The sequence below is a fragment of the Protopterus annectens genome, chromosome 1.part0, assembly GCF_019279795.1.
Source record: "Protopterus annectens isolate FY-2018-M chromosome 1.part0, PAN1.0, whole genome shotgun sequence".
Taxonomy (NCBI): Eukaryota; Metazoa; Chordata; order Ceratodontiformes; family Protopteridae; genus Protopterus; species Protopterus annectens.
Window position 1 is genome coordinate 1,855,034,974 of NC_056725.1, and position 27,944 is coordinate 1,855,062,917.

The following is a 27,944-nucleotide window of genomic DNA, read 5'->3' on the forward strand; positions in this document are numbered from 1 at the left end:
GTGGTCACTCTAATATTGAAAAAAATGAACTTAAAAAATTATTGCAATACCTAAAAGCTTGTAACATTTGGTTCATGAAGCCAGACAAGGGGTGGGGTAGTACTTATGGACAAGTTACTATATGTAGAGAAGATGTACAGCATTCTGCTTGATGATGCATATACCCAGGTCTCCAAAAGGGAAATGAGTTTAGCATATGGGAAAATAAGAGCAGCACTGTACGGTATGTTAATGCAGTGTCAGATTTCTGGAGATGAGTATAAATATTTAAACATTGCTAATCCCATGATACCTACTATGTTTGGTGTGCCTAAGTTACATAAAGACCTGCAGGATCCAAATTTACAGTCCTATTTAGATATGTTACCAATATATGTAACTCTCTATGAATTGCAGAACGAGTAATTTCTGGGCACATTGTGGGTGGTGTAAAGAACACATTTGGCTAACATTAAAGGCTGAAACAATTCTAATTGCACAGTAGTGGATGCTAGATCCTCTATTACTTCTTCTTTAGCTAAATTTCTTGATTTCCATCTTAAATCTGAACTAAAGAAATGTACACACCTAAGTTAGGATTCCTGGGATTTTATGAGTAAATGTAACTAGTTGACATTTGATGAAACAGACATTTTTTTAACCATTGATGTAAAAGATCTGAACACTTGTATCCCTCATCTAACAGGCCTGGAATAGTTCACTGATTTTTTGCAAACAGAAACTAATTTGCCCAAAGAAAAAATAAACGTATGTGTTGATTTATTTAAATAATAATTACATCACTTTTGACAATCAATTTTTTTCCAAACAAAAGGAGTAGCAATGGGGTCAGCATGTGGTGTCTTGTATGCAAATGTGGTCATGTTGCAATGGGTTCAGTATGTGGTGCATTGTATGTGAATGTGGTCATGTGGCAATGGGGTCAGCATGCGGTGGCTTGTATGCGAATGTGGTCATGCTGCAATGGGGTCAGCATGCAGTGCCTTGGATGTGAATGTGGTAATGCTGCAATGGGTTCAGCATGTGGTATCTTGTATGTGAATGTGGTCATGTGGCAATGGGGTCAGCATGCAGTGACTTGTATGTGAATGTGGTCATGCTGCAATGGGTTCAGCATGTGGTGCTTTGTATGCGAATGTGGTCATGCTGCAATGGGTTCAACATGCAGTGCCTTGTATGTGAATGTGGTCATGCTGCAATGGGGTCAGCATGCAGTGCCTTGTATGTGAATGTGGTCATGCTGCAAAGGGTTCAGCATGTGGTATTTTGTATGCAAATATGGTCATGTGGCAAAGGGATCAGCATGCAGTGCCTTGTATGTGAATGTGGTCATGCTGCAATGGGTTCAGCATGTGGTATCTTGTATGTGAATGTGGTCATGTGGCAATGGGGTCAGCATGCAGTGACTTGTATGTGAATGTGGTCATGCTGCAATGGGTTCAGCATGTGGTGCGTTGTATGCGAATGTGGTCATGCTGCAATGGGTTCAGCATGCAGTGCCTTGTATGTGAATGTGGTCATGCTGCAATGGGGTCAGCATGCAGTGCCTTGTATGTGAATGTGATCATGCTGCAATGGGTTCAGCATGTGGTGCCTTGTATGCGAATGTGATCATGCTGCAAAGGGGTCAGCATGCAGTGCCTTGTATGTGAATGTGGTCATGCTGCAATGGGTTCAGCATGTGGTGTCTTGTATGTGAATGTGGTCACGTGGCAATGGGGTCAGCATGCGGTGCCTTGTATGCAAAGGTGGTCATGCTGCAATGGGTTCAGCATGTCATGCCTTGTATGTGAATGTGGCCATGTTGCAATGGGGTCAGTATGTGGTGCCTTGTATGTGAATGTGGTCATGCGACAATGGGGTTATCATGCGGTGCCTTGTATGCAAATGTGGTCATGCTGAAATGGGGTCAGCATACAGTGCCTTGTATGCAAATGTGGTCATGCTGCAATGGGGTCAGCATGTGGTGACTTTTATGCAAATATGGCCATGTTGCAATGGGTTCAGCATGTTGTGCCCTGTATGCAAATGTGGTCATGCTGCAATGGGATCAGCATGTGGTGCCTTGTATGCGAGGTCATGCGGTAATGGGGTCAACATGCAGTGCCTTGTATGCAAATGTGGTCATGCTGCAATGGGGTCAGCATGCAGTGCCTTGTATGTAGTTGTGGTCATGCTGCAATGGGGGTCAGCATGCAGTACCTTTTATGTGAATGTGGTCATTCTGCAATGAGATCAGGGGTCTATATTAAATCGCCGAACACTTTAAAAAGTGAACGGTGATTGATCAACCCTATGTAAGCGAAAGTTTACAATGTCGAAGTGTGAGAACAGCGATTTTTTTTCCAAGGAAATAAAATTGCTGTTCCAACAAAAAAAAAATTAATTTAAACATTACATTAAGTGGGGGGCTTCACCCCACACACACTCCTGATGTGGGGGGCTGTGCCTCCCACACCCCCCCTACTTAAATATACCAACTCTGAGACCGCACTACAGTGCTGAAAATGGCAAAGTACTGAAGCGGCCAAGCAAATTCTTTCCCAGGGAAAGAATTTGCTTAACAGCCACTTCAATATTTTCTGTTTTCTGCCTTTTAAGTTCGATCAAGACGCATTCGAAAGAATGTGTCTTCAGTCTTCTAATATAGACCCGGGATCAGCATGTGGTGCCTTGTATGTGAATGTGGTCATGCTGCAATGGGATCAGCATGTGGTACCTTGTATGCAAATTGTAGTCATGCTGCAATGGGGTCAGCATGCTGTGCCTTGTATGCGAATGTGGTCACGCTGCTATGGGGTCAGCATGTGGTACTTTGTATGCGAATGTGGTCATGCAGCAATGGGAAAACAGCTTTGTTTTTAACAATCCATACAAGGATTCCTGGTATCTTTATACAAGGTACCTAGATGATATTTGTCTTGTATGGAAGGATAATGTAGCAGAAATGCCACCATTGTTAGAATATTTGAACAGTACAACAGACTTCCTTAGTTTCACCCACCATTTGGGTGTTGATAGCATTTCATACCTGATGTACAGTTGTGAAGGATTACCAGATGAAAAGAATTATCTCCAAAATATTTAGAAAAGCTACTTATTCTAACTCATTTCTTCACTACACTACTGCCCACCTCCCTAAAAAAGCAGTGGTTAAGGGCTAACTTGTTCATACTGCTAAAATGACCAGAAGCTTTGAAAACTTTTTAGATGAATGCAATAACATTAAGGCCATGTTAGACAAAAGAGGGTACCCCTAGGCATTTGTGGATAGATCCCTTCAAGAAGTAATACACAAGAGAAGGACCAACCACTTCACCCCGATTCTGAGCAATGAAAATGTGGATATTAGGCATACAGGTATACTTGGTACTTCAACACCTCAAGCTACCAGTTTAAGGTTTAAATCTAGTTTTATTACAAACTTTTCAGTGGACAGTGGTGTTATTAAAATAATATTAAATAAGAATTGGGACTTGGAGAATGGTTTTGGGCTTTTGGTTTTTAGAAAGGGTTATTGCTTGAAATCTTTTTTGAAACACCTAAGAAACAATTGTTAGTACACAGCAATAAAGGTACCCAAAGAGGCAGAAGGTAATAATAAAACACGAGCCTGTAGGTGTAAGCAGCAGCAGGTTTAATCACATAAACGCCACACAATACAAAGCGCCAGACTTCCTCAGATGTGAAATGAAAGAATGAAGGCTGTGCCTGCTTATATACCCCTCCCAGTCTAATTAGTAGTTAAAACAATTGTTTAATTGACACCAATTAAATCCTGTAACTAAAATATTCATGACAACCTACCAACTTTCCACAAATACAGATGAAAGTAGATAAAAACATGCACATTTTTTAAAAGAACTTTAAAATAAATATATAAATACTAAAACCATCACAATGTGTTGGACAGATAAATAAACTTGAATCAAAAACCAACAAAAGGAACTTGCAAAACAATATATATACTTATTTTATAGTTTTGCAGCTCTCATTTTTAAGTACCCAAAGGATTGCGTTTTTATAAGTTTCCGAACAATGTAGTGGAAGGCTCCCCCTTTTACGAAGAATTGTTAGTATTTTTGACCGAAGTGGTTTTGAAGTCATGAAAGCCCTGATTAAAGAAAATGAAAGGATTATGGGGCAAATATATCAGGAGATAGAATACATTAATGAAGTAGTGACCAATGATCTTATGTTTTCTGTTGAAAATGAGAAGAGAAAATATTTTATTATTAAGCAACAGGTGGAAGAAAAATGTCATGTTATTTTTAAAAGGAAGTGTGGCAAAATAGATAGGGATTTGAGGGATTACAGACAGAAAAAAGCATACCCGTACCCTAAGAATGACAAATTTGGTCGAAAAAATAATTTTTTTGATAAATCTGGACCACAACACAGTACTTATTTCTCTTCTTTTCCACCAGGGGGATACAATGCCTGGGACTCTATGGATCATAGAGTGATATACAGTGATTCAGGGGTGGGGGAACATCAGGATTCAAACAATACTGAATTCCCTGAACTTAGGAGACCAGATAGGTTAAGGCACAAATCCCCTGTGCGGTATTTTTACAGGGGTCCCCAAGCGAGATAAATAAGAGTGGTAGCCAGGAAGGGGGACTAGCAAACATGTTGGACCAATGGAGTACAGGGAATATTACTGTGGATGGACCATGTCATACCCTACACGACTTTAAAATTTACAATTACAGTAGTGAGGAGATTGACAGGAAACATTTTCTTTTATTTTCAAAAGGTTTTAAATTCATCCCCTCTACAGGGGGTAATTTAGTGGACAGCTTAATAGACTTGAGGATTTTTCTCCGGAAAAAGAATTTAGATATTATGTTTCAGGGGCAACAGGATGGTGGTACTAATAGTGGTATTAGAAGACCTAGTACCTATAATCCCCCTATACACCCCCAGCTAAAAAATTTTGAAAGGGAGGTCGAAGAAGAAATCAGGAAAGTTTATAGGGGTGGATGGCATGGTAAATTTAACATGACTAGAGAAGAAAAGGTACTTCTCAAATCCATTCAAGAAAATAGATACCTGAGGGTGATGCAACCCGATAAAGGTGGAGGGGTGGTCTTCATGGACAGTATTTTGTATTCTAGTAAGATGATGGATATGCTTAATGATACCAACAGGTATGTTAGGGTATCCAAGAATGAGATTAACTTAGCATACCGTAAGATTTATTTGGTTTTACAGGACATGCTGAATGACAATTTTATAAACCAGGACACTTTTAAGTATCTCAGTGTGGACAGACCCCGTATCCCTGCTATTTTTGGGATACCCAAGGTACATAAAAGTGTGGAGGATCCACCCCTGAGACCCATTGTGGCAGCCAATGGCTCTAAAACCCATCTGCTGGCCACATTTTTGGATATAAAATTAAAAGATATTTGGGTTAGGGCCAATGGTATACTTAAGGACTCCTGGGAATTTTTGAGAAGCATTAATAGTAACATGTATTCAGATTCCTTAATATTTGTAACCCTTGATATTCAGGATTTATTTAATGTGATTCCACATTCTACAGGGTCAGAATGGTTCCAGGATGCCATTCACCAACATGGAAAACTTGACCACAATACTTTTCCGGTTTATACAAAGTTGATGGATTTGGTATTGAAACACAACTTTATATTTTTTGAGGGTGAGTTGTTTAAACAGATCCAGGGAGTGGCCATGGGGGGCAAGTTGTGCCCTACTTATGCCAACATTGTGCTCATGGTTTGGGAAGAGAAGTTTGTGTTCCAGTCTGAATATGCACAATATTGGGTATATTACAAACGTTACCTGGATGATATTTGCATTTTTTGGAAAGGTAGTATGGAAAAGTTAACAGAATTCATAGACTATCTAAACCATACCACTAATTTTTTGAAATTTACTTCCCATATTACACATGACTATATGAACTTTCTGGGCGTCACTATTAAAAAGACGTCCTAGGGCAGCAGTTTACATGTAATGTATATAGAAAGGAAACCTTTTCTAACTCGTACCTATATTTCACTAGTTCCCATCCGTTTAAACAGAAGAGAAGTATTATCAAGGGACAATTTGTCCGTAGTTGTAGGATGACCTCTTTGGACTCAGACTTCGAAGACGAAGTCAGAGAGTCAAAGAAATGTTTATATCTAGGAAGTATCCTAACTATTTAATTGATGAGGTTTTGGAGGAAGTAAAGCATGGGAGAAAGGATAGGTTTGCCCCTATTTTGGGAACAGGAGATACCAGTGTGATAGTACCAATAAATGTGCAGGGTACCACACAACAACCAGTACCAGGGATGAAATCAAGAAACCTTGGTAACTATGTGATGTTTTATAATCAGAATACCTCTAGGGTTAAAAACATTATTACTCAACACTGGAGCAGGTTTAGGTGTTATTCAGAGTTGAATGTTTTGTTTACCAACACTCTAGGATTTACATATAAAAAAGGCAGGAACCTCAAGGATTTGCTGGAGCATAATGGTTCTATTGTTTCATGTAAGAAATTGGGAACCTACAAATGTGGGGCATGTGCCCAATGCCCATATATACTTAGACAGGATTCTGTATACATCCTGTCAAGAGACCATCAGATTCAGAGTAGTAGTTTTTCCAATTGTAATAGTGAAGGCCTGATTTATTTGGCCCTATGTAAAACCTGTGGTACATTTTACATAGGAAAAACTACTCGTAAACTCAAAAGGAGGATTTATGAGCATTTATATGCTATTAGAGTCAAAGATATTAAAAATGCCTTGTTTAAACATACACTGACATGTCCCCAAGCAAAATGGGGCTTCTTTGTTGTAGAGAAGGTGCAATGTGATGTGAGGGGGCCGATGGGAAAATAGGATAGAGGTGAGATAAATATTTTGGCAGTTGTTATTGGAAGCCAATAGATTCCCAGGGCTGAATGAATACATATCCATTGCCCCTATTTTAAAAATGAGAGCTGCAAAACTATAAAATAAGTATATATATTGTTTTGCAAGTTCCTTTTGTTGGTTTTTGATTCAAGTTTATTTATCTGTCCAACACATTGTGATGGTTTTAGTATTTATATATTTATTTTAAAGTTCTTTTAAAAAATGTGCATGTTTTTATCTACTTTCATCTGTATTTGTGGAAAGTTGGTAGGTTGTCATGAATATTTTAGTTACAGGATTTAATTGGTGTCAATTAAACAATTGTTTTAACTACTAATTAGATTGGGAGGGGTATATAAGCAGGCACAGCCTTCATTCTTTCATTTTACATCTGAGGAAGTCTGGTGAACGAAAACGCTTTGTATTGTGTGGCGTTTATGTGATTAAACCTGCTGCTGCTTACGTCTACAGGCTCGTGTTTTATTATTACCTTCTACCTCTTTGGGTGCCTGTTGTGGTTTTATTGGTTCCTGGTTCTGTGGCACCCTTTCCTTGGAGTTTTTAGCAATAAAGGTATGTTTAGATGTTTTCGATGTAATTATTGCAAGCATATTCTTGCAGGCAACAAGGTCAGTGGTAATGGACAGATTATTAATATTTATGGCAAATATACTTGTGCATCAAAAGGGGTGGTCTACATTTGCCTCAATGCTGTGCATGCTTTTACATCGGGAAAGTGAAAAGATGCTTGAAGGACCATATATATGTACATTTATATGACATCAAGAATAAAATGACAATAATGCTCTTGCTAAACATGTTAACACTCATCTGGACCACTATTTTAACTTTGCTATTGTTGAACAGCTTGGAAAAACCATTGGTGGTATTTCTGCTATACTGTCCTTCCATACAATAAAAATATCATCCGGGTACCTTGTATAAAGGAGCTTGGGGCTTGAAGTTGGAGAAAAAAGAATTAACTTGGCAATTACATTTGAAAGCTAACTGCCCACCAGGCATTAATGGTATGACATCCATTGCATGTTTATTGAAATTAAAAGCCTATTATAGATAATAGGGATTTATTACTTATGATTTGTTTTAAATATTGATATATGTATTTATATATATATATATATATATATATATATATGTATATATATATATATATATATATATATATGCACACACACACACACACACACACACACACACACACACACACACACACACACACACACGCATATTCATTCTGAATTACATATGTTTTATATTTTAACTGTATCATTCAGGTAGTTTTCATGACTTGTCCCCTCTTGTCCCCTTTATATCTTATGGATGTTTAACCTACCTATTTGATACATTGTAGCTTTAATTTTTGTGACGTAAAGTTGTCACATGACTACTCAGAGTTTTAAATGTTCTGTGGATTTTATACTATCTGATGAAGTTTTATTTTTTTCAAAATGAAAGCACTTATTCTTTGTGAATAAAATTTATTTTGGATTATCAGAGGTGTGTTCTGTTTGACCATTGAGTGCCTGTGCTGCATTTTATGGTATTAGAATCCCAAAAAAACTTGGAGAAATTAAAAAAGAAGAGACCAGATAAAGGGGTGTGCTAAAACATGCAGCTGGGACACTTTATCAGAGCTTTAGTTGGCTAATCTAGTGCCTGAAGACAGAAAACAAACAAAAAAGGTATGAAGGTCTCCTCCCCAGCTGAAGAGCAAGGCCCATTCTTCTCAATCTGTACTCTTCAACTCTAAGTTTAAAGGTAACAAGCAAAATGTCTTTTCCATGAACTTGCACTGCTCCACGGAACAGAAAGGTATGTTCTCCTCAATCTGCCCTCATCAACTTTAAATTTAAGAGCAAAAATAAGTATTCTGCTTTAAACTGAACAGCAGAAAATTGGTTGCTATAAATATAAGTATATAGTGTAGCAAAAGATTTGCTACAGTTACTATGTCACCCAGTAAGCTCTTCAGTGGTTCAGAGCTTCAGCCTTGACCCCAAAGATTCCATTATAAGCACTCATTTCTGAATGGTGGTACTGTCATAAAGCTTGGTCAGTTACTGCTGCTCACATTCCCTTATATCTTGCATCCAGGGCAACTGCCCCGTTTGCCCCAGGCTAGCTACAAGTCTGCACTGTGCGGATAATTTTGTTTACCTACACCCTTTGTGCGTCACTAGAAGCTTCTCTACAGCCTTACTGCATTATCAACAGTTATCCATGTACTAGGCTCACTGTCAGCCTGAATGAAATTTGCATGAACCCTCCATCTTAACATTATTTGTCAAAACCTAAGGTGACAGTATACAGTCTATTCACAAAATACAGACATGTATACCAACCCCAGAACATCACAGTCCACATAAGACAAACTCCCAAACCTAAGTTTACTCTACTTATAGAAAAAGTAAAACTAAATAAATAAATAAATACATACATACATAAACAGTTTATATCTCACCCTGTGGAGTTCCAGGCATGGGCAAGCTGAGAGATATAATTCTTCCAAAATAATGTTTGTCTGCCCTGAGGCCTCCTCCTGTTGGGCTGTATGTGGTAAATCTCCTGTAGGAAGCCCCCAGGGGCATCCTCACCACCACATCTGATTCCATTCAACATGAAGGAGCAGTGACTGTACTCTAAATGTTTTTTAGGTAACCAAGTTCACTGAAAGTGAAGCCAGCCTCTCCATGAAAGAACCTCATGTCTGCCATTTTTATCAATTACATTATTCTTTTAGTCAGTACCCAAAGCTTCTGACAATAGGGAATGATGGAGACAGAGTGACTGATAAATTGAGATTTTTCTCATATAACTCACCTCTTGCTTTACCACTAAAGTTTGATACAACTCCTGCAGTACTATTGCCACTGTACCAGGTCACTGTTCACTCTCTAATTTGGCTCTACAGGCCACTGGTCACTCTAATTTGGCTCTCCTCTCACTCATGACCAAGATTCTAAGATACTTAATATTCTTCACACCACAGACCTTCTTCTTCCTTACCTGGAGAGAGCAATCCACTCTTTTGAGAAGAGAATCATGGCTGCCATTTTGGAGATGCTGATTATTCTGCCAGCTGTTTTAACTTCAGCAAAAAATCATTCCAGTTTACACTGTAGGCCACAGTCACTTGAGGCAATAAGAATGTCATCCTTCTGAAAACAATAAGGGTTCAACCTTTTCAAATCCCTAAACTGGATAATCTACAGATTCTGCCTATGCCTTGATGTCCTATCCATGAAAATCTTAAGTAAGAGGTGAAAGAAGGCACCACACCTTTAGTGGAACCCTACACCCCCCATGAATCTATTCAATTTAACATAGAGAGTGAACACAAGTCTTACTCCTCAAACTCTGGGACCAAATGGCACACAGCAATAGTCTTTACAGCACTTCTGATATGAAATTCCTGGGTACATGGTCACATGCCTTCTCCAATCCCACAAAACATACGCACACATATACACTCACATATCCATATGCCAATGCAGGTTCAGAATTAAGCTTCACAAAATAAAATGCTTGTTTTTCTCTCTTTACTACTATATCTCTGAGCTGATTATTTTTCATGTTCAGTAACTCTAAGAGAAATTCTGAAGGTTGAAATGACAGGTGATTCAGCTTTGTAATAGGCACAATTTGTGAGGGCCTTATGCCCATGTGCATTATTTTATAAACTCAACACTTGATGGAATCTGTACTTTCTGAATTTCAGCTACACTTACCTGAGAAAGAGTTGCGTTCAGAGTACTGGATGCATGTAGCATGTCGCCTTCTTACATAGACATAGTACCCTTTAATAAATCCAGGCTGCATCTCATCATTTGCTGGGTACGTCCAGTTCATTACTATTATGTGTGGTTTTGTTTCAGTTATATGGATTGAAGGTGACATTTCTGGAGCTTTAAATCAGTCACAAAAATACAACAGGCAATAATTACCAGGACTTGTAGCAGACAAAAACTAGACAAAGTTCAGTAATAAAACTGGCTTGATTTTGAGACTTTTTATGCATTCTATAATCCTTTCTGCATCAAACATCACATTACCAAATACCTACTAGTCATAATACTAAACATCTGCAAACATTAAATGTGGATACAACAAACCTGAAGATCTAAATGTGAATGTACATATACAGAACAATTTATTTATGCAAGGAAATCTCAGCAGATCTGAGACCTCAGCATTATATAGTGAGAAGGACAACAGTGATGGCTCTGCTGCCATAACTGCAATTATTTCCTTTGTAGTCAATCAGCAAGCTACTGTTCTGAAAAGTAGTGCTAAATGCTAACAAAAACTGGTTTAGAAACAAAATTACAACAATATTTATGTCATTAAAGTCTAGATATATTCATTAAACTATAAAACATATTTTTTGTTAAGCAAATGAATGGATTGATTCAGAGGACACATCTCTGTCTGGGGTGTACACATACATCTCTTGTCTGAAAGCAACAGCACTACAGTTTGACCTGTCTTTCTGTTGGATCTTGGTAAGGGACACAGTTTGCCTCTATATTGGAACTTCACTAGAAACCATGGAAAGATGAACATCTTCAGGTTTCAGGATTAGTCATTTTGGTTGTCAGCTAAAAAAGATATGCATTACTGGCCCCGTTGTTATTTCACCTACTGAAACAGAATTTATTCATTTTTGAAATTGTGTTCTTTAAGAGGTATGGTGTAACAGGATGGAAAATTAGACACAGTCCTATAAATCATAGATAGAAAACTGGACATTAGTCAGTCATTTTGCATATTATGTTGCCTCTTACATATTCAATTTCCTAACATATAAAAGTCCATCAATTGTTTATGGGTATATGTTGCTATTTTCTGGATTATTCCCTTACCAGGGAAAGAGGGGCAAATTACCTGGCTTCATCCCTCCCACTTTCCTCAGCTGGCTCATGGATGATTTAACCATGTTTATAGACTTGGGCCATTGCTACAACAAGCTGTAACTTTCATAGCTCAGCATATCTTCAGTGGTATGTGGACAGCTGCCTTTATTATATTCTTAAACAATATAGTCAAAGGATCTCTTCCAATTTTAAGACTGTAGATATTTTGTGTTACTATAATTGAGAATGTGACTGCAAATACACTCCATGTTTTATATAAGGACTAACAACAGTAGTATGAGACAAGTAAAGAGTGAACAACTCTAACACAGAGAAGGTGTTAGGTTATTACAGACCATACCTGTGTCAATGAGAAGGGCAGATGGACATGAATAATGCAGAATAAAATGGGTTATGTAATATGTATGCAGGAAACAGAGGGATGTGTAATAATATATATATATATATATATATATATATATATATATATATATATATATATATATAAACCACCACAAAATCAAAAACAATCCAATCCAAGGGAATGGACGGCAAAAGTAGGCTTGATTTTATACGCAATCAAATGGTCAGTACTACTGCCCCCTTCAAAGGACTCAGGACAAATATAAAAAGCATGCATCTACTTATATTTAGCAAAAGCATCAATTTAAACAATATACCAATCAATAAATAATTAAATTGAAATAGCAGTATGACAAGAACAACTAAAGAATTAATAATCCACTATCATCTTCATTATCCAAGCCAAAATGTCTGAGTGTTTTAAATGTGAGAATGTGTTTGGTTTGCTTTTCTCAAATAACAATATGAGTGTACTTGCCATGTCTTTTGTTTCATAGTTTCATAGTTTGGTACTAGGCTATCTGCCCTGGGGCATTTATAAGTCTAGCCATAGTGATGTGGCTTTCGCCACCCCATGTAATGGTACAAAAGTGTACAGTATAGATTTAGAATACTGTGCCTCTGTCTAGTAGTGACACAGTGAAGACCCCCTTACATAATATAATTAGTTTACTGTGCCTCTGTCTAGTAGTGACACAGAGATGACTCCTGGGGTAAACCTATGATCTCCCATCCACTCGTCAAGATTTCTCTTGAAAAGAGTCAGTGAGGGGCTCTGCCTAACATGAACTGGGATTCTGTTCCAGAGTTATGAATCTGTCCCTCCAGCATGTCCTATTCATATTTGTGCTGAGGTTTAAATCTTTAGCTCTCGTGGTTCTGATGGATTTGGATTTTTTGAGGTGGAGCATGTCCATCAATTCCTGATTGGACATGGCCTTGTACATCAGGCACAGATCACCTCTGAGCAGGCGGTATGCTACTGAATAGAGCTGGAGTTTCTTTAGTCTGGCAGCATATGACATATGTTGGAGACCCTTGATCCTCTTGGTGAGGTACTTTTGGGGTCTCTCTAGCTGTTGCAAGTGCCGGGTGAGGTACATACCAAATGGGGCATTGTACTCAATCATGGGCCTGATAAGGGAGGTGTATAGGGGTACAATGACCTCCTTTGATCTGGATGTGAATCCCTTCATGATAAGGTGGGCAAGGTAGAAAGTCTTTCTAACCACTTTGGCAACGTGGGTGTCAAATGAGAGGTCACTATCGACTTGGGTCTCCAGATCTCTGATTACTTTTTCTGTACTCAGTGGGTTACTGTCTATGTGATAATTTGTGGGTACTTTGTTTTTCCCAAAGGGGATGACTATACATTTTTTGGCATTTAGTTTAAGGCCATGACTCCGGCACCAGTTGTCCGTTTCAGTGAGGCCTTTCTGTAGGATGTATGTGTCAGCTGGTGTATCGACTATGGCGCCTAGTTTGCAGTCATCTGCGAACTTTGTCAGCCACAACCCTCCCATGTTTGCTTTCACATCTGAGAAATAAATGTCGAACAAGAGGGGTCCCAGGACAGAGCCCTGTGGGACACCACTTGTGACTGGCTTTGAGTCTGACATGGCTCCAGCGATTTTGACTTTATGGGTTCTATCCTTTAGCCAGTTTGCCACCCATCTTGTGACATATGGATTTACATTTAAGCTGTTGAGCTTGTCTATGATGCAACCACAAACGACCAGCAAAAGAGATGGTAAAAAAAAGTAGTGTGACAACAATTATAAATCAAAAAGTAATATTGAAAAATATACTATACCAGACAGGTTTCGCTTCTACAGCCTTATCAATGGTAATACAGAAATACATAAAAAAAAAATAAAAATAAGACTGGTTATATGGTTATATATATCCTCCTCCTCTATCAGAATTTGGTATTATAGCCCAACCTGTTGTTAGTGTTTGGGAAATGTATAGTTCCTAGAACAACAATGACTATTCCAGTTTGAGTTCAAAATATTGCATCTTGTCTATGATGCCAGAGTGGGGTATTGTGTCGAAAGCTTTAGCCAAGTCCAGGTAGGCTGTATGGACTGCTTTGCCCTTGTCAATGGCTCTAGTGACTGTTTCAAAAGTCAACCAGGTTCAAAAGGCAGGATCTGCCCTTTACAAAGCCGAACTGGGTGGGATCAAGTGTCTGTAAGTCCCCAATGTCTCTGTTTATGAGTTCCATAATGATTCTTTCCATAGCTTTGCAGACCAGGCTGGTTAAGCTTATGGGGCGGTAGTTACCAGGGTCTGTAGAGGTGCCTCCTTTGTGGAGTGGGACTACTGTTGCTGTACGCCAGTGTTCAGGTATATATCCTGTAGTAAGGCTAAGGTTAAATAGCATTTTTACGTGGGGGTTTAGCTCCTCTTGGAGTTCATGTAGCACGCAACCCGGGATACCGTCAGGTCCCATTGATGCTGTGTTTTTAGCTTTGCTGAGGGCGGTTCTCACCTGGACATCTGAGATGACAGGGAGGTTACATTCAGCTGGGATAAGTATTTCTTCTTTTGGGGGTGAGGGAGGGGAGAAATTTGCACTGAACCTGTCTGCCAGAATGTTGGCAATATCTGTGGGTTCAGTGTATTTTTGTCATTGTGAACTAACTCTGAACATATCTGAGGGTTTCACCAGGTTTCTAACATAGCTGAAGAAGGCCTTGTGGTTATCTTTAGTGTCCATAGCAATTTTTCTCTCAAAGTTGGCCTTGGATGTTTTTATGAGAGAACGTAGCTTTCTACTAGTGCTGATCAGAGATGCCTTCTCTTTATGGGATTTTGCTCTGTGTGCAGTAGCTTCCTTCTTTTGTTATACAATTTGTTTATGGCTGGGGTCTACCAGACAGGACGCCTGCCCTTGGTGGAGAGGGTCTTGGTTTTATTTGGGATTGCATGATCCATGCATTCTTGGAGATGTCCGTAGAAAGCATTTGTGAAGGATTCTGCATTGTGGGATGTGGTTTCCACTGGCCCAGTGGGCTTAAAGGATACCATCTCAGTTTTAAGAAGTGTAAAGTCGGCTTTTGAGAAGTTTTTCACTGTAGTCTTTTGTGTTGGGGTGGAGGTGGGATATGTATATCCAGGGTGATTAGTTTGTGGTCAGATCTCACTAGTGAGGGGTATACTTCCGGTGTGGAGCACTTTGTCCCCATGTTTGTGATGATCAGGTCTAGTATATTATCTCCCCTTGTGGGAGAGGTGACTAGCTGTTCCATTGCATTTGAATTTATGAATTCCAGGAACCTTTGGGCTAGGGTGTTTGGGCTAGAATAATGCACCCAGTCTATGTTAGGGTAGTTGAAGTCTCCCAATATGATGGTGTTTGGTGAGACATTCATATCCTCCAATGTCTTCATGAAGGCTGAGTGGGGTTCTTGAGATTGGGAGGGTGGTCTGTAACATGCTAAAAGTTGTATAGCAGTTTTGCCTACGGTTAGTTGCACCTGGATGGTCTCTGATGCTTCATATGTTGCCAGTAAGTGTCCTTGATGAAAATGGACACTCCCCCTCCATTTTTGGTTTGGCCCGAGTTTTGGGGCCGAAAAGCATGATACGAGGTATAGCCTGGTAGCGCTGGGGTGCTCTCAGGAGCCTTGAACCAGGTTTCAGTTACTGCACAGACATCGATGTTCTCCATACTGAGGAGTGCTTCGAGAGCCTGCATCTTGAGATTTAGACTTCTGGCGTGTGTGTGTATGTGCGTGTGTGTGTGTGTGTGTGTGTGTGTGTGTGTGTGTGTGTGTGTGTGTGTGTGTGTGTGTGTAAAACCAAACTATTTCTGTTGCTACTTATTATTTAACTATGTGTGTGAGTGTGATGGCTATGAAGCCACAGTTGCTGCATTAAAGAATTTTTTTTTACTTCCTTCCTAGCAATGTGTGGTATGATAAATGAATAGATAATGACAAATGAATATTGTGACTGATGTGTGAATTTGGAAGGAGTAGTAAAGCTATGAGAAGTATAAAGTATGGAGTGAAAAAGTGCTTTAATAATGGTTGTTAAAAAATGCTAGTAACCTGTTGGTTAAAAAAAAGAGGAAAATATAGGCTATAAAATCTATCCTGATTATGTGTAATACTGTACTGACTTGTTAACCTTTTGTTTAAACATCTAGGCCTTGTAAATTGGTCTTTTTGCTACTTATTGAGTCAGCAGCAATTGATGCCTCTTCGCAATCTTCAGTGTTAACACTATTGTACGAGATTTGTTATTTATTGTAATGTGTTATCTACCACTTTCTACTTGCATGCTCTTGTACTGTGTTTTTACTTGCTGTTTCCCAGGTCTTGACTGAAAAAGGGTCAGTAGACCAGCTGACATACCTGATGAACAAAATAAATAAGTAAGGGGGTTATACAACTCTCTCAGTACAGGTTTTAAAGAGACATGGCCACTTAAACCTGGTAAAATGTCAGCCACAAAGTGCAAAATCCAATTCAACTCCTCTACCTCTGTCCTATCTTTAACATTCCCTCCATGAATTGTGCCATTTACTACCTTAAGAATAGAACATTTAAAGATATGATTTACTCCTTTGTTTGTTGTACTTTTACATATATATGTTTATATAAATTATAATTATAATTAACACTTCTCTCCTTATTTCAGATAGATGCCTGGAAATGCACTCTTTAAACTTCTGATTTGTTTTTCTACATAATATACTTGACATACTTTACATACAGCTAAATAGACTAAATTACATATTATACGATTACTACATGCAGTTAGTTTAACTTCCTTCCCTGTCACTGATCATAGAATGCAACATAGTGTCATCTTTCTGGACTGATTTTAGAAGCTTTTGCCAAGCATTGTGGTCAGATAATTGTACTGTTACAGATTCCTTGATTTTGTTCAATGCCCCAATCCCAGACATTATTCCAGTATCGTAAATACCTCTTCTTTGGTCTGACCTAGCTATTGCTAGGAAAGTTATAAATAAAAACTAGAAATGCAGAACTACTCTTTTACTTGTGAATTTATGTGTCTAGCCCAATATGTTTGTAAAAATTATCAACTATAAAAATGAGAACTAGAAATGTAACTCATCAATACATAGCCTGGCAGAAAGCTAATGATGTATTAGATAAGCACTTGTGATTTTGTGTATATAATTATTGTTATGGAGTTTTGTATATAGTTTTTTTTTTTTTGTTTCAGATTGTTGAATTATTGTTGGAATATGTAAAATCAAATAAAAAACATAAGTAAAGATCCTAAAACGTCAGTGACTGGTAATGTAGCCAATTAACTGTATTTATCTTGGATATGCATCATAAGGCAGACAAAATAAAAGCCTTCTTATTCTGACACAGGACTGGGGATGAAGTGCTAGAATGTTGTTAAGTTTGAAGTAATGTTGTGTTTGAGAAACAGAATAACTTAAAGAAAAAAATAACAAATGAGCGACACGGATTGTTTACAACCATGCATCAAACTGGAGAGATGATTACTGGTGGGTGACTGAATTTAATAAACAACTACATCAAACATATGAATTTAGAGAAATAAGTGATTTTCTATCAAAGACAATTTGTGTGCACCATCTGATTATTGGCTGAAAGAAAGAATGGTCAGAGTACAATATCTGAATTCAGAGAAACATATTGTGATGTGTTCATCAGCTGAGATAGTCATGTCACAGGAATGAGAGCTAATTAATGATAATTGTACTATAAATGCACTAAAGAAGTGGGGAGCAGTGAAAGGATCTGAATTGTAGAAAGCAACATGGAGATGAGGACCCAGGAGCCTTCATATAGTAAACATAACACAAAGGGTGTAATAAAACCACAAAAAGTCAGTGTCCGAACTGATTTATTGTACTCTGACATCTCGGCAAACTGCCTCAAGGCGTAAAACACTTGTACAATGTACCTGCCTATATATACATACTAATTAAAACCAATTACATTTAATAAACAATATTGACATCAATTAATTAATGAAAAAACTCCAGTTACATTCTAAATTCAGTCCATTTGGGACTAGAGTATTGAATTTCAAAAGGTAGAGGGACACTTTATACAATAATGCATTTTTTTATATTAACAATACCATGATGAGTGTCTTCTATTTTCTCTAGTATTGTGGCTTGTAGCCGAGACGTCAGAGTACAATAAAGCAGTTTGGGCACTGGCTTTTTGTGGTTTTATTACACAGTGGCTGTGGTGGTGTGTATAGTTGGTCATTGTATAACACAAAGGGTGGTTGCTATGCAACAATGCACCCCCTCTTAAAATATGTTTACTGTGAACAGTCACAAGTTTGGTAGGTCTAACAATTTTGCATGTTGCTGAAGGAAACAAAGAAATACTAAGTCAAGTGAAGGTGATGACAGAGAATATAATCGGTGTCACTGATAGGTACAAGCCCTCCATCCTCATTTGCCTGTAGCAATATAGCTATGAGTTCTGTAACATCACAAAGCAAGATTAGTACACTAGGATACACAAATGGAGAAATTAACTGTCAGGTGGGATGGACGGAGTTTGGTGTGAAATGGGTAATTTTAAGAGGAACTGTAACAATGTAAAAAAAGAAAAAAGCTGATTGTGTCCCAGCATTACACAGGACAGCAGAGCCCATTGTATCTGTACTTACAGTTCATTCAAGCCTATAGCACCTTATTTTGTAAACCTCCAGTTCACACCCATAGCTGTTTAGGATGTCCAGACCTTTTTTGGGTCTAGCATTTTTAACTAAGTGACTTACCAGCTAATTATAAGTAGCATTAGAAAGTGCAATAAATTATAAACAAAATTACACTGAGATTGTTAATCTGTGATGTCATGCAGTACAGAAATTAATCACTGTTTGTTACTTAATTGTTCATATTTTCATAACTGAGAGACCTACATGTAATTGAGAGTATGGTGTCATATGCCATGGTGGGAGACAGAAACAATGTCTATTTATATTACATTATACTTGAGATATTGCTAGTTGTTTGTAATTATGACAATAATCAATACTTCCATATTTTCTTAATACTTCAAGAAAGAAGTGACATACAAACTGTTATATGACATCAGATGTAACCTAAGATGTTGCTGAAGAAAACTGTCTTTGATATTTGTACTGTAATTTGCACATTTTGAAGGCTACTCAGTGTTATTTATATTGTTAATTGTACAGTTAAGCATATACTGTCATATTTCTGTAAATATCTCAATAAGCATGCACTCAAGGAAGAATTTCTTGCTGTCATGTGAAAGCCTATGTCTGGTTAACAAAACGTTTCTAACAATGTATGTCTTGGTTGTACAGTTTTCAGGATATGACAGTTTGTGAAAGTGCAGCAAAAATATAATTCTTTGTGTTTATTATGATATATAATAGCATTTATGGAATGGCTATGAATGCAATATTATCACTGTAAAGAATACTGATTACATTTCTGTTTGTACAGGTTTGATAGCTTTTATTGTCCACAAAATGTTTACATTTGTTTACCTTTTGCTTTTTAAGTTGAAAACGCTCTGGAATGCAATTTGTGGTGGCTGCTAGAGGTGTGACATTCCATGCCACAGAGGTGTAATAAGTTAAGGGAGTCTTTTGGGTGTGAAGCAGAGATCCTGAATACATTATTAATTTATTAATTTATTTGTAACCAGATAACTATGATTGTCAGCTGGCCCTTTTTCAGCAAAGACCCATGTTATGCATTGTGGGAGGTTTCACAAGCAGGGGAGGGCATACAGAACTCTCTCACAGGTTCTCATTACAAATTTATTAAAGAATTGCTGCTCAAGAGCCAAAAATCCAAAATGATTATAGTGAAGAAGGCTGCACTGTGACACTAGGCTGCTTATACTTTCCTTCTTGAATGGTATCACAACGGGCTGCAGATTCAGTTCTAGTTCAGACATTCTACTGTATGAAATTTGATTCTTGCCTGCAAGCTGATTAGTATCAGAAACTATTAAGGCACAAATGACACTGCTTTAGACATAAGAGATTCTTGCACTTAAAATGTATTCTATCACCACATAGATGCTATTATGGCTTCGGGGAAGTGAGATGCTGTGAATCTGTCAGTTTGTCATCCTTGGGTTGTTGACTGGTATCATGAGGGCTGACAAACATTCTTGAACTTAATTTAAATTCTAAAAGGTTAGCTAATTGGTGTGTTGTATGGCAATTCTGTTGTGGATCTTTATTTTTTTCATATTTTAGTCCATGAGGTGGTATATATATATATATATATATATATATATATATATATATATATATATATGTATATATATATATATATATATATATATATATATATGTATATATATATATATATATATATATATATATATATAGACACACACACACACACACACACACGCACACACACACACACGCACACACACACACACACACACACACACACACACACACACACAAATATTTCAAGCACAGGCATTAATGCCCTTCTATCATGTCAATATACCAAAAACAGTTGTTCCCATAATTAGTGTCCAGGCTGTTCTTAAAAATATCTAAACTAGTGTTTGCTTTAATGTAATTTAGTAGTCTGCTCCATGCATCAACTGATCTCTCAGAGAACTAATTAGTACATTTCTCATTCCTATAGAATCCTCTACATAGGTTGTCTGATGATTCCCTGCTACTTTTTGATAACCCCAAACATTCCCAGAGGTAGATGTCTCTAAATGTCCTATATACCTGAATAAAGTCTCTTAAATATCAGTATGGGATACTGTAAAGTTCAGATATTTTAGTCTTTCATAATAACTTTAATTTTCACATCCATGGATGGCCTAGGTATATTTCATTGTAGTCTTTCCATTTTACACATGCTTCTTTTCTTATAAGGTTTCCATATTGTTATTCCATACTCATGTTTGGGTCTAATGTACCTAACAAACAACGACTTCATCATTTCTGATTTCCTAGACATTTAAAATCTTTTAATACAACCTATAGTTTTACCTACCTACTTTAGCTACTATTACATATAACTGTTAAAAAGTGTTTTGTCAGTTTCTCCCCCTGCCATTTGAAACCATTTTAAAGTAAATTACTAAAACAAAATTGTGTTCTTTTAATTCAATAAAGGTTGTTTTTGCGAACACCTTGTTTAAACTCCCCTTGGAGGACCAAAGGCACAAGACAGCATATGATATGTGGTACAGACCTTAATTATTTATTTGTATTCTGTTAATGGGCTTAGCCATTCTTCTGAACTGCTATGACTTAGGCATAGGGCTATGACGTTTAACCCTTAGATTTAGCCTTGCTCCTCTTAGATTTATGAGGTTCCTTATTAAGTCAGACCTCTTTATGACTGTATACTTTATTAAATTCATAAACTAAGCTTATGCAAGGATTGACTACTGTAAACTATATTGGTTCTAGTATATGAAGACCCTGTGCTGTGAAAAATAAGAAAGTGCTCCTCTTTCTGACATTCTGCTATGATTTTTAAAGGTATGTGCTATGAGTTTTGATGCTTGGAGATTGAGAGGTGTGGATTTAGCTGTACTGGAAGGTGGCCTGCATACTTCTCAGCTATGTCTAATTTCACAGAATGTGCATCCCTGAATTTGCTTCATATGTTGCTCTACCAATCATGTTTTTTTTCTTGTAAGTCACTGAGCATTGCAGTTGGTGAATAATCCCAGTCACTGGAATTTCACACCTCTTATTGTTCAATTAACATCTTAAGTGAATTAGAATAATAGTAAAAAGTCCCTGACTATAGTTTCTTGTCCTCCTTTTATATCTGGCTTTGTGAAGATTTTTTAAGTAAATAAGTTGAGTGGTATGGTATGCAGGGACAGAAGCACTACAAAATATTAATACAAGTGCAAAAAACATGAAAAAAGTGAACATGACTATGAAACATACCTCTCAACATACAGACACTGAAAATCTGGAGAAAGACAGATACCCTTTCCAAGGACAAGACATGAATCTAATCTGCATGGCAGCAAGTCTCATAAAGGCATTGTTTGCTTGTTTGTTTCTATTTGTTTACTGGGAAATCAAACAAAGTAGCAGTTTAAGATAAATATGCACAACGGTGAAACTACTTCAATAGTTTTACAAAGATTAGCAATCAATATTTTGGACATATATAATTTGCACAATGTGGAAACTTCCAAATATTTTAGATACATTAACAGTCACAGGAGTTCACTTACACAGCCTTGCACTTTACATGTTTATCAAAATTATAAAAGATCAAAAGGTTATTAAAAACAAGTTGGAACATTGTAAATGAAGTAAGAGATGGGAGATAGGATAAGAGATTATGAGTAGGTATGGAAGTATGCAAACATATTATAATGCAATCTCACTCGTGTAATAAGTGGAGAGCTATCTAAATGCTGAGTGGCTCAGGAAGAAAAGTTGGGGAAATGGTGACAGGTAGCTGAAAGTTAGAGCTTGCCCAGAGAAACACAAGCAATGGCATATCCAGTCAGAATAGAATTATGATGTTAATTGAGATTTAAATAGCCTGTGGTTAATAATTTCATGTATTTGTAATGGTGGAGAATTCTAGAGTTTAGCAACACTGCTTGGGTCAAGAGCTTTGCCATAAGAATTATTAGTCAGTGAAATGGTAAGCAATGATTTCCCTGAGGCTCTAAGGGGCCTAACTAGAGAGTACCAGGAGAGGTGTGGGTCAATGGCTGGGCATGTTTCAGAGCAATTAGTAATTTTATGTGCTTGTTTCAAAGTAATAAATTTGAGGAAATTGGGACACTTAAGCCAGTGAAGTTGATTAATTGATTCACAGTGGTAGGTTTGGGTGGAAGAGTTGGTAGCAAATTTGGCAATTTTATTGTGTTTGCTCAAGCTTTTTGAGTCAGGTAGAGAATAGCTTGGTAAGAACAGATGCTACATATGAGAAAGCTGGAAGAAGGAAGGATGAGGCGATGTTTTCAGGTATAGTCACTGAAGTAATATTTGGCTGTATACAGCACACTCAATTTTTGATGAGTTTTTTTGGTTGCTTCTTGTGCATGCATATCAAAATTAAGCTTGTCATCAATTATTAATCCTAGTAGCTCATGATAGAGAGGTGTGGATTTAGCTGTACTGGGGTGGTGGTGGGAGACCTGGCCAGTAGGTACCCTTACTCAAGTAGCTCACCAGTATGTATATACCTTTATTCTGCCATTTGGGCAACCAAAGTATCTCTCTCTCTCTCTCTCTAGTCCATTAATTATTTGCATAGTTGTAGAGCAGTAAAGAATAGCCATCCAAGACTGATAACTATTTTTTACTTTGTTGTTCTGCCACTTGTAATGCCATTTTGATAATCGTATGCACATGCAGTCTCACCGTGCAGTACAGAACATGTCTAGGAGATTTTCCCATCTGGCAGAAGATGTTGGGTTTGGTTTGGTATTGTAGTGCTGTTTGTTGAGATAAAGGAGAAGTTGTTATAAAAGGGTTTGGAAGTAAACAGCATTAATTTAGAACAAAGAATTCAACAGTTAAGGGAGATGAAACAAATCTAATCACAGTGTGCAATTTAAATGTACTGTTAAGTGAGACTACATATGCATAGAATTATCAGAAAGTCATTATAACAGGCAGAGAAACAAAATAAAAAAAAAATAGTCGCCAGTGTTGGCTGACTATTCTTTACTTCCCTGTGACTATGGATATGATTAATTGACTTCAGAGAGACTTTGGTGGCCCAAATACCATGATATAGGTGTATACACCCTGATGAGCTCCTCAAGTAAGGGTACATGCTTGCAATCCTTTGGTCAGTTTTGTTAGTTTTCATTACGAAGGAAAGTGATTTGGTGATATTTACAACTGAGGCATGCCTTCTATTACTTACCTTTTATGCAGGGTTGCAGTAAGGTAGATGTATTGTTAGAGTAAGCTATCATAAGGAGTTTTGGTGTTGGCTTGTGTTTAACTAATGCCACACAACCAACTCCAGTCAACAGGGAGAATGAATAAACTTTAATATATATACTACCAAATAGCTTTCTTATAAAATTCTTCATCAAGTATCTATTAAATCCATAAACAACAGACCTCCTATGTCCTGTAACATAAAAAATCAGTGGTAACGTGACTCGAGATTAATGTCATGAATTTCAAATCAAAATAAACTTAAAATATGTATGTATTTTATATATTTGTAGATTATGTGTTTGTGGATTGTTCATGGACTCTTTTTATGTGGATTGCAGACCTCACACCTTTATCTGCTGCATATTAAGGATTACAGGGTCATGACTATGAATTTGTTCAAGCAGCATACATGTTTACTCTCCCAGGGTCACAATAAATATGTTACAGGGCTACAACTGCAAGTTTTATGTATGTTGGCCATGTCACCTAGGCCTTTGTGCCATCAGCTCAGACTATTTTTAGAGGGTATTGGACCTCAGCCAGGATGACAGCCAAGGGTTACAACCTATCAAGGTCATGTAGTAGATGTCATATATAGAGAGATGATACCCTTATATTTTGGAGATGTCTGGGAGATTTTCCCAATTGGCAGGAGTTGGTGGGTTTGGTAGAGTTGTCTTGCAGAAGAAAATTCACTTGAAGGCTATCATGTGGATCTTGGGCTCCTACCTGTAATGGCCATTATTAAGGAAAGCCCAGAAAATACAGCTTCTTCAGGTATCAGTAATAGCACATTTGTATATTGCTTCTGTCTGGAAGGAGACTGATCTAATTCTGTGCATGGATGGATAAGGTTCTTAAAATTATATTCAGGGTGCCTGTATGCTGCAAGAAACTGGGAAAGAAAGGATCATCCTGATGTAACACTGGGGTATCAGGGAGTCGATTTGTGTGCTTTGTGGGAGATCACAGTTAGTGGCCTATACAAAACCTCATGGAAAAAATACAGCTATGGTAATTGTTTCCTCTTCATAGTTTTCTCTTTTCTTTTTCTTAGCATGATGCCTGCTTTAAATTAAATGTTCAGCTTCTTTTTCATATGTATCATGGCTCAGAGTCCAGTTTACCCTTTCCATATTTAGTATTGTTACAGGGCAGATGCTTATTTTAATTTACTATATATTATTTTATTTTATTTTAATTCCCAGGGATTCAGAAAGAACTCAAGTGATGATGGTAAGGGCTGTGGTAGGATGGCTTTCATAGCTTGGGTGGTCACTCTGAATTATTGTTTAACCCTGCAAGCTTTCTACATATTGTCAGAGCAAAACATAGTGGCAGACAACATGAACAGGACCAGGACAGACCTGCATAAATGGAAATTGAACAAGGGGAGTTTTCCAGGATTTGATCCACTTGTGAGGAACACCTGAAGAGATCTGTTCACCCCCTTCAAAACAGGCAATTAAACAATTTTTACTCCAGGACTCCTTATAAGCAGGCTGGGAAAACAGATGCTTTTTCATTTTCTTGCTAAGGAATGTTCATTTACATTTGGCCATCCTTTTCACTGATTTCCACAGTCATTCTGAAGATTCAGAAGGACCCTCCAAATATCATTGTGGTGACTCCCTTTTGGCCCAGGAAACAGTGGTTCTTCCTTCTTATGAAATTAGCCAACTGCAACTGCCACAGGCTTCCTCATAAAATGGATCTACTCACACAAGACTGGGAGAGTTTGATACACTAGTAAGGCACACCCTACAACCGACTGCCTGAATGATTCAATTTTGATACCTTTTAGACACCTGTTTCTGAAGACATGTAGAAGGTATTAAAGGTGGCAAGTAACCATGCTGCTAGAACTATTACTTTGCTTAATGCAAAATATTTTTTTAGTTGGTGCCACTTTAATAACCGGGGCCCATTCAGGGAGTCTGTACCACTAGTTCTTCATATTTCTGTCAGTTGCCACCCTCTGCACTGTCTTACTCCTTTAGCGAGGTATCTGTTGGCCATGTCAGCATGTCTGCTCATGCATCATCATCCTCCTTCTTAGAGTTTGGTTAAGCTGTTCTCGAAAGGGGGTTACATTTGAGACCACCTAGGAAACAGATGGAAACATATTAGGATCTTAACTTTGTGCTGGAAAGTTACATTTGTTTTCTTTTGGACCATCTCAGCAGGTAGTTTTATGGTTCATGATTTGGAAGACAGTTTTAGTTGTTGCTCTGACATCTGCAAGCTCTCATGGTGGGTGAACTCTGTTTAGTCTGACATGGAGATAGGGAAACTTTTAGAATTAATCTTAATCTCTCATTCATGCCGTTACTAGCTTCAGAATTTACCTTAAATCAAACCATAAATCTTCCTGTATTCTTTCCTGAACTTTAAAAAAAAAAAAACACAGAGAATGTTTTCCACTCACTGGGCACACCCAGGCAACTCGAGTATTATCTTTACAGAACTAAGTTTTTTAGGAAAGCTGAACAGCTATGGATTTCGTATGATGGGACAAAGAAATGGCAAGACATACCAAAGCATACTATTTCCAGATGGTTGTCCCTTGCTATTACTTTTTGTTATTACTACTATAGCAAATCTGTTCCAGGAAGAATCAAAGTATGAAGCACTAGAACCTTGTCTTATTTGATGGCATACTGGAAAGGGATGGAATGTAGAAGTATTCTAGACACAGCTACATGGTCCTTCATACATACTTTTACAAAACATTACAAACCAGATTCTTTCTCCAGGTTCAGAACAGGCTTTTCTAGGACTATTTTCCAGTGGCTTCTGGATGACAATCATTCCTCCTCCCAGGATGGGTAAGGTATGGTAATCTACCCATATAACTAAAGACTGCTGCACTGTAACAGTGCAAGTTCTAAGTAATCACTGCCATGGTAGCTGCATGCTCCCTCTATTCCTCTTCTTGTCTGTTTAGAGTTATGTTTTTAGATAAAGTTATGTGTTCCTAATTTTTCAGTTTTTTTTCAGGACAGTAGGTTCTCTCCCTTTTTTTTTTTGGGGGGGGGGGGGTTAAGAAAGCCCTGAGTGATTTTGGTGCCCAGGCTACTTTTTTTCTGCTTTTGGAGCTCGGGTTACAGCTCTCTGGATGCATGTGTGGAGGAGAACCAGAGACTTCGAAGACTGGTCTGCTGTTATACCCTGTGCACAATCTAACTCATATAGCTAAAGGCTACTGCAGCAGTGATTACTTTGAGCAACTACTGTTATGGTTAAGTGCAATGTATACAACTGTACTTTTCCATTAAGTGTTCACTATTTATACAGTAAGATATGAGGTAAGTGAATTTGTGCAATGAGTAGCCAAGAACTGGATTTGTGCATTTCAGAAAAACAAGCTGCATGACTTGTCTATGTCGAGCAGCACTACCTGGTGCAGTATATACTAACGGCCATTCTAATTACATAGCAATGAGTACTTCTGCGTATGCTAATGAGGCAAAACAATAATTCAGACATTTATAAATGTTGTACAACTAGGCTGTGCCCTCTGCATATTTGAAGCTGGCCTAAGCCTTATGTTCAGACTGAGCAAATCATTAAACAACATTAGGGATTGCTGCAGCTTTAGTAAATGTGTATCTGAAAGAGGCTCTTATACTGCTGCCATGCCTGATATCATCGACCACAGAGGTGCAGAATCATCCAAGTGTGCTTAACACTTCATGGTCTCCATGATACCAACATTGTGGCCTGGTACTGCATTGACAGAGATGCCATTTAAGAAATTGTGGACATCTGTTGGCCTCGTCTGCAGTCACATAGTAATTGTGGATTACCTATCCAAGTGGATTTATGTACATTAGCTAAAAGGATATTTCAGCAATCTACTGAGGACATAGTGGAAATATCTCAGTCATCTGCCTTGAGAATATTCCATTAGTTTCTCAGTGTCATACTTCAACATGCGGGGG

General features: G+C 37.8%; 1 protein-coding gene across 2 annotated transcripts in view; it reads right to left on the reverse strand.

Annotated features, from left to right (window-relative positions):
* OSMR (oncostatin M receptor) overlaps positions 1-27,944 on the reverse strand; it is a 1,030,877-nt gene that overhangs the window by 210,095 nt on the left and 792,838 nt on the right. For both annotated transcript variants that reach the window (XM_044069885.1, XR_006364564.1), the window contains exon 14: positions 10,627-10,803. In XM_044069885.1, coding sequence (XP_043925820.1) covers positions 10,627-10,803 — 177 coding nt within the window. The remainder of the gene's footprint in view (positions 1-10,626; positions 10,804-27,944) is intronic.